The 10,700-nt window shown below is 33.6% G+C and overlaps 2 protein-coding genes across 2 annotated transcripts in view; one reads left to right on the forward strand and one right to left on the reverse strand.

Moving 5' to 3' along the window:
* LOC106108008 (putative uncharacterized protein DDB_G0282133) overlaps positions 1–8,461 on the reverse strand; it is a 45,825-nt gene extending 37,364 nt beyond the window's left edge. The window contains exon 1 of the mRNA XM_013289071.1: positions 8,084–8,461. The gene's annotated coding sequence lies outside the window, so the exon portion shown is untranslated. The remainder of the gene's footprint in view (positions 1–8,083) is intronic.
* Positions 8,462–9,180: 719 nt separating this feature from the next.
* The window catches only part of LOC106107776 (UPF0605 protein CG18335-like), a 10,465-nt gene continuing 8,945 nt past the window's right edge, over positions 9,181–10,700 (forward strand). The window contains exons 1-2 of the mRNA XM_013288778.1: positions 9,181–9,410; positions 10,365–10,503. Of these exons, the coding sequence (XP_013144232.1) occupies positions 9,364–9,410; positions 10,365–10,503 (186 nt within the window). The 5' untranslated portion in view covers positions 9,181–9,363. The remainder of the gene's footprint in view (positions 9,411–10,364; positions 10,504–10,700) is intronic.

The raw sequence follows: 10,700 nt of genomic DNA on the forward strand, positions 1-10,700 counted from the left end.
TCCATCTATCCATCCATCCATCTAAACTTTCGCATTTATAATATTAGTAAGAAGTAAGATAGTCTTTGACATGACTTTAGTCTTTGACGACAAACTTGTAGTGATGTTACCAACAAGGTAAATGTAAATAATAATTAATTATTAAAAAATGATTACTAGATACATCTCGTAAAGATCTCCAACCGGTCTTAGAGAACATACTGGAAAAAACCAACCGGATTTAATTTTTAGATAAGAGAAATATTAAGGATATTCATGAGAAAGAATCTTATAAATGCTTCAATTCTCTCTTAAAAATACTTCAACAAAATTTTATTTTAACCATTACAATTATAACTAATACAATAAAATTTCATTTTAATTTGTAGCTTACTTTTAACAAAGTCTTCCACTAAAATGGCAGTACCACCAGCATTGAATCCAGGACGAAATTAATACGCGGCATTGAAATGTGCCCATTATTCCCGGTAGCAAACCGGAAATCCATATATGTCAAAACGGGCCACACGATATTAAACCTGTATTCCACTTAGCGGTTAGCCGCGACACACGTAACGCTTGACTTACTGGTAAGTGTCGGAAATGGAAAGAACACGAGAGTAGTAATAGATCGCGTGGCTACTCGTCGGACTAGTGGAAACAAGGTTTTACAGTCGAGGTTGGCATGCCGACTACTCGGTCCCGCATTACGGATTCTACGGTCACAGCTTGCCTAGTTTTACTATATGGTTGATAGAATGCGATGAATTTGTCATACTTTCTAGATTATTCTACAGATTCAAATGCATTCGCAAGTTCTCACACTTTTTAACCCAGATAATGTCCAATAGATATTCAATTATCGCCATTATTACCCCGAACAGAAGGCATATCATTCTTTGTTAGATTGTCTCTCGGAACTAAAAGAATGTTGTCAAAATATTTAATAACAATAGTGTTGGTGACAAATAAAATAATGTAATAAGTTAGACCAAAATGTTTTGATACTTGCTAATTGTAGACATTGCATCAATCTGTACGTAAGCATCAAAACAATGAAGTAATAAAGATACGTCTGACGTAAGCCGTGTTATATTGCGTGTGACGTAATGTTAAACAAACTAACCTCAACAATTAACCAAATATTTGCCGAAAATGTTATGGTTAGATCTTATCAAAGTTGATAACGAGATATTAATAAGTAATGGATCGATAGACTGTTACACATTTAGTTTTAGGCGTCTTAAAAACTATATAACTATAATAGTACTACCAAAGTTGGTTGACATTTCAAAAGATTTTCATTTAAAAGCTAGTAAACAACATTTGGGCAAGTAACAAAACTGGAGTCTCCTTTGTTATCTAAATTAAGAAAGGTAAGTCTGAGCAATCATTAGTCATGTTGAATGCAAGGGTCACTATTGTGTGGGTATATACTCAGAGTCAGAGTAAAGGTAAATTGGATTTGTGCTCCAGTTACGCGACCAAGGCCTACATTATCGGCTTTGTTTTGAACTGAAGCCAACAAAGAGAATGTACAAACACGTGCTTTGGGAAAGACGCATCACGTTCTCATAAAAGTTAGCTGCATTTGCACTCGTAGACACATTATTTGGGATCTTAATGGATCTTTGTTACAAGTTCAACGCTTTATTACCATTTGAAACAACAACCAATATTCTAAATAGATTGAATTCCGAATTACATTATACCAAATTCAAGATTTGGGACAACTGTAATCTGTCATTCTGCCGGCAAATTCGTGACACGAGTTTATCTGGTAACGCCTCAAGATAAGATTTAAGTGATCAGACATTGATTGGTGGGCGTTGCGCAAGCCCGATCGTGATCGACGGGACCCCGAATGGGAGGTGTTTGGGACACGTGCTATGATAATTCGCGTGCTACAACTGTGGATCAAACGTCTAGAAATGTGTCAGAAAACGGTATTAAGCAATCTTCTTACGTTAAACTGTTGACCTTTTTATATACGAAAATGCCTAACGCATACATATCTCTAAAAGAACAGAGACAAGTAATGTCAGGCTTACACTTTCTAGAACTCCACGATAACCATCAGTAGCAATAGCAATCTTAGCGGGGACTCAGGATCTTCATAGGAAATGCGACTTTGGTCCTTCTTCGTTTCGCATCATCTACCATTAAAATACTAAAGGTTGTGGAGAGAATTTATGACAAATAAGAGACGGAAACAAATAGAACTATCTAGGAGTTCGTAAGCATGAACAGGCTTTCTTAAGCACCAAAGATAACCTCACAAACCATTTAATAGTACGAAGAATGAACTTTAACAAATAACGACGTTCCTTACTTCACATGTTCTGTTAATACTGATTGTGGCGACAGTCTCCGGCATTCCTATGTCGCAACCTCCGCGGAACATATGCGCTCAGTCAACACACGTCGTTAAACAAACATTCTACAATTATACCCTCCCATCGACCTTGCTGTGTTCCATTGTTCAAAAAAATCTTGTACTAGCAGTAATGGAAGCCGTTCTTTGTGAAGTAATTATTCTCATATTACGCGTTTATACAGTCGAGGACCTTTATACCCGTTTCGGAGTATTTATTAACAATGCAATTAGGTTGAAAAGTCGTCAAAGTTACATACATACATGTTAGACTATAGCTCGTATGGTTACAGATTTCTCTACGATATTCATACGCGACTTTAAATCGTATTTTACAAAGGGGGAATGTTTTCTATGTATTTTGTTTGGACTCTATACGATTTATGAGCCCCTGGTGCTACGTTGTTTAATACAATTGTGGATTATTAAAGCAAATCCCTTCACAGACGGCACGCGTCAGCTTGCGAGCGGTTGATCAAATCAGCTGGTACATTGTCGTCAGCCCTTTCAATCTTAGGGAGAAAATGCTTATTCTTTTCACTTAGTCACTAAAACTAAGCTGGAAATAATTTCTAACATACACAGAAACATTTATATTGTACTAGATTTTGCTCGCGACTCTCCCCCACTCTGCGAAATAAAAAAAAAAACAAAAGCGAGTAGCCTATGTGTTCTTCCAGACTATCCTCTACGTCTATGCTAAATTTCATCGAGTTAAGCCGTTTAGACTACAAACTCTAACAAACATCCATACATCTAAACTTTTACATTTATAATATGAGTAAGATGTATAATTTCAATATTTTTAACAGTATACATCTATCTATCAGCGAATCTTTCGCAATTTTCTGAAATATGACTTTATCAGCCACATTTTTATCTCAAATGTCTGATAAAACATCATTTTGTTTTTTATTTTTTTTTTTATTTTATATGGGTTTAGAGTTAGCATTATAATAAGTTGCTCTATCGTATGGTAATTTTAATCTTTAAGATGAAATAACTACTAATACTTGATAGATCCACATTCTTAAACTGGCTTATCACTGAATAAAAAATGTAAAAAACCCTCTGGCTAACAGCCTAACAGTTATAAAAACTTGTACTAAGGAATAGCATTTACGGTACATCGCTGTTTATACTATGACTAGTTATTGCTCGCGACGTCGCCATCGTGAATTTAAAAAATATAGTCTATGTTATTGACAGATGAATTATCTCTCTAACAGTGAAAGAATTTTTAAAATCGGCCCATTAGTTTTTGGGTAATTTCAATACATACAAAAATACAAATCTTTCCTCTTTATAATATTAGTATAGATATATATTACAAGTAACGCAATTTTATCATATAAACTATTTAAACTGGATCTTATTACATACAAAAATAGTTCCCAACATATCGTGAATAACTCACACATAAATTTCGAGAAAAATCTGCTTGACAGATTTAAAAATTCTTCCACCATTTTTATTAAAATCAGTGAGTAATATAAGCTATATTTTTCAATATCACGCGGACGAAATCGCGAACAAAAGCTAGTTCTTATGCCATCGTTTTGTAAATGGTAATATGCTTGGTTCATTTTGATCTTAATATTGAATTCTCCCCAAATATGGGAATAATGAAATTAAATAAAAAATCTAATGGTGAAAAACAATATTCTCGTAACACTTTATATTTGTAGTGTCACCCATGCTGTGTAACTGAAATATTAATTGTTTTTCCACAGATGTTTTTGTCGATGTAAACTCAGGGTAAGTGGTTTGCAGTTCTCCAACTAAACCACACTTTCGCATACCTGACACCCACAAGAGTAGACCGCACTTGGCCAGCCACTTTCTCTTTATACACCCTCATAAATTGTCACGACAAGATATCTGTATGTCTACCTGCGAGGACATTTTATTTTATTATCCCTGTAATAAATTTTCCTGTTACTTTTTAGAACCATGCAGAATTTTTTTTTATGTCACTAATATTATAAATGCAAAAGTTTAGATGTATGGATGGATGGATGTTTGTTAGAGTTCGTAGCCCTAACGGCTGAACAGATTTCGATGAAATTTGGCATAGACGTTGAGGATAATCTGGAAGAATACATAGGCTACTCAATTTTGTTTTATTTAATTCTAGGCGGACAAAGTCGAGGGTGAAAGCTAGTAATATCATAAGATGGCAAATGAGTAAGTTGTCAAAATTCGATACTCGTGGATATTCGCAAAACGAAATCAAAAAAGCGTTACCAAAACAAACACGCCTTTCATCTGTAGGGGTAGGCAGAGAGTAGTAACACCGTAATGGTCATTTCGGACATCGCTCCACACTCATCAAAGCATTTTTTATGTTCAACATTAGGTTTTGAATGTTATAATTGTATTATATCATCGGCATTTAAAATATCTTACATACGTAATCCGTAACTAATTAAATAAATAATAGTTTATCTTTGAAATAATGGTTGTATTTGAAAACAAAAAAATAATTGCTTTATGCACGTCAGTTTGCAAGAATGTCTCAAACATCAGCTGTGTCAATGAGAACGAATAAACAAGTGGGCTGACATTTTGTATCGAGTAGAGATCACGTTTTTTCACGTACAAAGATCTATATGCGATAGTGGACTAAAATGTCGCATGCATTAAGTGCTCGAGTACATTTTTGGGCAAATTTTTTGCCAGAGATTTTTTTTTGAGCAATCTTAACTGATTTGAAACTAAATTACTTACATAAAGACTGTTAATTTTAATGGAAGATATATTTAAAGATAACAAAATTAAAACGAAGAATTCACTGGTTCAAATCTTTTATTTGTACGATGGTTTTTAGCATATTTTATAGTGATAACCATTATAAATGTTAGCTTATGAACGACCAATACGTAAAGTCAGATTACGGCTTTAGTTGACTGAACAATTAAGCTTCAAAATGTAATATTTAACAACACAAGCGATAACAATTAGCTATCTTAACGACCTTTGATGTTATATTTGCATCAATTGTAATGGGCCCACTGTTTTATGACACACAAACACTCAATTAACAACAATCAAAATGTGTATATGTACGAGTAAAGGCAATTAACCGACCAGTCTTCAATAGCAAGTCCAGCGCATTTTAATCATTGTAATAAGCAACAATTAAGATATTTCCGTTGTAAATTACATGTAATACCATTATAGTGTTGTAAGAACGAATTCGTTCACATTATCGTTGTTATGAGATAAATTTGTTGTGAAATTTAACAAGTTTTCGGACACATTCCGTAGATAAGAATTACTGATAAAATAACAATTGAAACAAAAATACGTGATTATTTTTAGGGACGTTCCGGACGCTATTGTAGTTCTTTTTTAATTCAGTGTTGTGAAATAGACAACATACTCTTTTTTTAATGTCCGTATTTTCTGGTAAAAAATTGTTAACGGCCAGTTCATTCAAGAACCGTGAACGATTCATTTAACAATCTTTTCACAGTTTTAAAAACAGAACATGACATGATAGCTGTTTAAGTGTCTGTGGAAAATCTACATAATAATCAGTTCTTTGTGACTCATGTCAATAATGTTACTACCACGCTTCACCGAGCAAGAGGAATTCATCTTAAAAATTATTTACGAACTGACGTAACCGTTATTTTTGCAGAGGTTCCATTTTGCAAACATTTGCAAGAGTAATTGGCAATCATGATCGGTTGGTGTTGAATCTTTAAAAGCTAGTTATATAAGATTCTAGAATTTTCTTATTAGCAACGGCGATAAAGATGAAATGGATAGAACGATTTCCTAGAAGCTATCAGATGTTATGCCTTTTGTTGCGGTCAATTTTTTTACGAAACTCTCGGAGGCAACGACACAAAACAGGCATATGATTATCTATAAACATTTCTAGATGTATCTGTATTTAAATATGAAGCTATTTTTATTTTCTTACCGATTGTATATATAGTCAATAACAAAAAGAGGCTCTTATGGTGACAGTTTTTTGTACGAAATTAGATCAAAGTGGGAAGGGAATTTATTTCTCTTGCTATGTCTGAGGTCTTGTTTTATAGCACTTAAAACTGTTTTAAGTTTTCGTGCCACTTTAAATAGTTTCTTAATAGTCTGTAGATCGTTTAATATAGATTTCGGTTGCTTTTAATTTTACAAAATGTTTAGGAGGTCAATGATGGCTGATTTACTTGTTTAAAACTTGTTAAATGTCGCGACGGAGCGTGTAATGCCAATGCCCCTCAAACCTACTTTCCGTTTAGTTTGAATATAACGAATTTAGAATTCATTTAAGTTTTTTTATTTAAATTAGCTATTGTATTGTAATCGGATTAATTTTGTTATTATTGACCTACAAGACAGGTTGTGAAAGTAGAAACAGATGCGACATATAGCGAATATTCAGTCAATTGATTTGGGGTTTTCGAGGATTAGATGTTCAGATTTGATGATACAGAGTGAGTCACCATAAATATTAGAGTAGTTTTTAGGACATATTACTTCAGATAAAAAACTATGGACTGAGATTGTATGTACATTAGTCAAAACTAATAGAGATGAACCTCTACAAACAAATATCGCAGTCCACATAAAATAAGTAATTCATTGAAGTTAATTGCAGACGATAAAGTCTACAGAATATTCTAGGAAAAGCGTCAACAAAGTAAATTATCTTTTATATGTTTAGCCCTTGGACTATTACTTGCCAAGTTGTTAATGCTGAAATGAGATATGTTACCTTCAAGGTCACTGACCTACTTTACAATGTGCATAGACTAAGTAGGTTTAAGACTTAAGGAGTCCTCTATTGCAGATTTCTCATACAAAGTTGTTAACTTAATAGCGTACATTTAATATGAGTTGCCATATTCTTAGCGCTATATTAACCAACTCTGAGTACATAAGGTAAATACACTGAGGGGCCCTTACAGTACAACGCTCAGCAACAAAGTCGTGACATTACGACTCAAAAGTATAGTTTAGACGTTTCACGGGTACTTTTTAACAAGTTTGAGAATTTCGCTGTCTTTAGGCACCTGTGGTGAAACGACAGGCGGGTACTGGAGAAAGTGCATGTACACCGACTGGTCCCCAATTGGGTTACGACCTCGAATATCAAAGCAACGGCCACGGGCCATCTTTTTTTCGTATCGCAAACCGTCTTCTGAACCGGTCCTAGCCGTCCCCTGTCGACAAAGCCAACAAAACTTACAAGAACAAAACTATTTCCTTACGATTGTGTGCTCTATGTTTTCGGTTAGAATCCCAGGTAGAATAATCTCCAAATGAATTTCAAAATTAATGAAAATTTTAAATTTTCGAGATGTTCCGATCGCTGAATGTTTTTTCTATACTTAATTTCGAAGTAAGATTATATGAAAATAAATAATAATAGTGCGAAGAAGTCCTTTTATATCAGGATTATCAAAATCAAAAAGGATAACATTGTTATCAAGAGTTTTTATATGGGCTTATCAAAGTTTGATAAGATTATCACATTATATACCTTTTGTTATTAGTACGTACTGAAATATGTACAGAATATAAATTTCATTTTTTTTTCCATTCAATGTTAGTTATAAATATTACAAACTTACGTTTGGAATTGACTATTATGATGTAAAAACACAAAAAAAATGAAAGAATACTTAAAGGTGTTCGAAGTCTTTAATACAGAACATTTGTCGCAATTAAGTGTGTACTAAGTAACTTAGTTGAAATATTTAGTGCACTCACCTTGAATGTTTCGGCAATCCGCGTTTATTTCCTAACATAGAAACCACAACTTTCTTTTAAACACAATCACTATTAATAGTCTACAAAATGTCAAACAACAAATACTTCATAAATATTTAAAAAAAAAATCAAAAAGGGCCGTCGAAAAAAAATAAAGTTCAACAGTCTCTGTGGAATGCCTTTCAAGTTAAGCTCACATAGTATACACTGTTTCTATAACTTTTAAAGTATTAAATTAAACACTACACGTATTTTAAAGTTTCAAATAACATTATCACGATGCTGTTTTAAAAAGTTATTATATCGTTTGTCACGACACGAAGCGTCACCGAAGAACACGTCTATCCTCAATGAATAACGAACCCAATATGGCGGCCGCAGTTTTTCGAATCGCCGAAGTATGAAATGCGCGCGAGTGAACGACGAAAGAAAACGAAGTGAGGAGATAGCGTGCGCGCAAACACAAACAGTAAACTCAAATTGTTTTTATTTTTTATTACACAAACCTAAATTATGAGTTGAGTTTAATATTATGATAAAAGGATGACTGGTAATGCACTCAAGGCTGAAGGTGTGAAAGAAAATATGAGAACTAATTAAGATCTGATGACAGATAAGATATCTAAGAGTAGAATATAGAAAACGTTTCGATCGTAAGGGCGACATAATCAATTCAATTAAGTTATTAACAACAATTTATTTAAAAAAAATATAGCATTTATCATCAGCACACTCTGCGTGCCCAATAAGAGTCCCTGAATTTACTTTAAGTTTGGGATGACTAGGCTATAGTTTTGGCCTCTGGCCCAATGCAGGTTGACTTCATAGATATCTGGTGAATTTCTTCCCAGATGTGTAGTCCATCGATGTTTACCTTCATGTAAACGTCGGATTTATATAGGAAATTCGAAAACATCGAGGATGTAACATGGATCATGGTTAACTTCTGTCAAGGGCTTTGCAACTCCGCACTCCGACGCGACGGACGTTAGTTCGTAGCATAACTGGTACGTAAATAACGAAGGAGTTAAGATTACCTTTTATAAAAATAAAAAAAAATCAACGTCGTCACTCATGAAAAATGTCAATCATTTTACAAATGTCCAATCAATACAAACAATACAAATCACGTTAAGTTTATAACAATATTACAAAATTCATGAGCAGTACAGAATAGACACGAAATTATACGTATTCATGTTTTGAAAAATTATGAGTGATTAATTCCGGTGATAGAGTAAATTTTTTATATTAAATAAAGAAAATTAAAATAAAAAAATATGGCTTTAGATTTGGTTAGCATCGCACAACCACATTATATACCAGGGTAAGTTTTTACATAGTTTGTTTTTTAAAAAGCTCGGTTTCCACTGCTGATATAATGTTAATAACTTATTGTTATCTTCCTCATTTTCTTTGGGCACAACAGAGATAAAAATATGGATTTGTTCTGCTGTTGATAATGGAAACTCACGCTTAAATACATTGAGGTAGAGAGTCTTTAGCAGTTTGTACAGCATTTAGAACTGTATAAAAATATCTCATTTGTAAACCAAATTTTGGCGCAATTGTAATTCATAACATAGTCAAGGATATTAGGTATCTCGCAAACGACTTAACCGACCTCCAAGAAATTTGGCACAGATGTAAAGGAAGAACACATATGCTACTTAACAATTTTTTTTATTTCGCGCGGACGGATTCGTGGACGACACCTACTATTTACATAAACTAGGTATAATCTATAGTGATAGGTAGGTTTAAAAACTCTATAAGCTGTCTACTGCTAGGGCTAATAATATTATCCCTCTTTAAAGGGTGCTTTATTTTTAAAATCACGCAACAAACACAATTTATGTTTCAAGATATTCATGCGTCAAACAATTTTGCAACAAAATTGATCGATGACACCATTTTTTTTAAATATGGAGAAATAAACCAACAATGATATATTTTAGTGCAGCGTGCCGATCGACCTCATTGCAGTATTTTGTAACAATGTTACAAAAAATCAATGATAAATCCTTCGACCTAATTCTTGTGACATTTATGGACTTAACACCGAAAATTACGTGAACACTTTAATGTGTTTAAAATGTTCATACCTTCGTTTGACTGACAAGTAATTATGCAACAAGTACAAAAATGTTTAATCCAATTTTCTTTTAGCGAATGGACGCACACTACTGACGTTTAGGGCCTTTTAACTGTAAGATTGCCATTTTGCAGTCCCACGGCTGTCACATTAACGTGAAATTCATCATCTTATTGCCTATTTTAGATACACTGGTCACTGTCCTGAATATAAATATCGAATAGGTGACACTTATGGATCCACAACGCACAAGATACTTTTGGATCCTAGCGTTAACCATTCAGAGAGGCTTGTATTATCAGACAGGACAGCGGATGACTATCAGGTATGGCAATTTATTATTTTAAGAAGTCCGTAATTATGTGTAGTGCTGAAAGGACAAGTAGGGTTGATTCCCGCTCTCGCAGTACCAGCTTTTTTTCTTAAGAGATTTATACGAATTTTATGTCCTTCAAATATTTTACATAGGTAAATATTACAGCTTACTGAATTCCAATCAAATTCTAAAACAATTTTATCTAT

This window comes from Papilio polytes, unplaced genomic scaffold (assembly GCF_000836215.1).
Source record: "Papilio polytes unplaced genomic scaffold, Ppol_1.0 DF821845.1, whole genome shotgun sequence".
NCBI lineage: Eukaryota > Metazoa > Arthropoda > Insecta > Lepidoptera > Papilionidae > Papilio > Papilio polytes.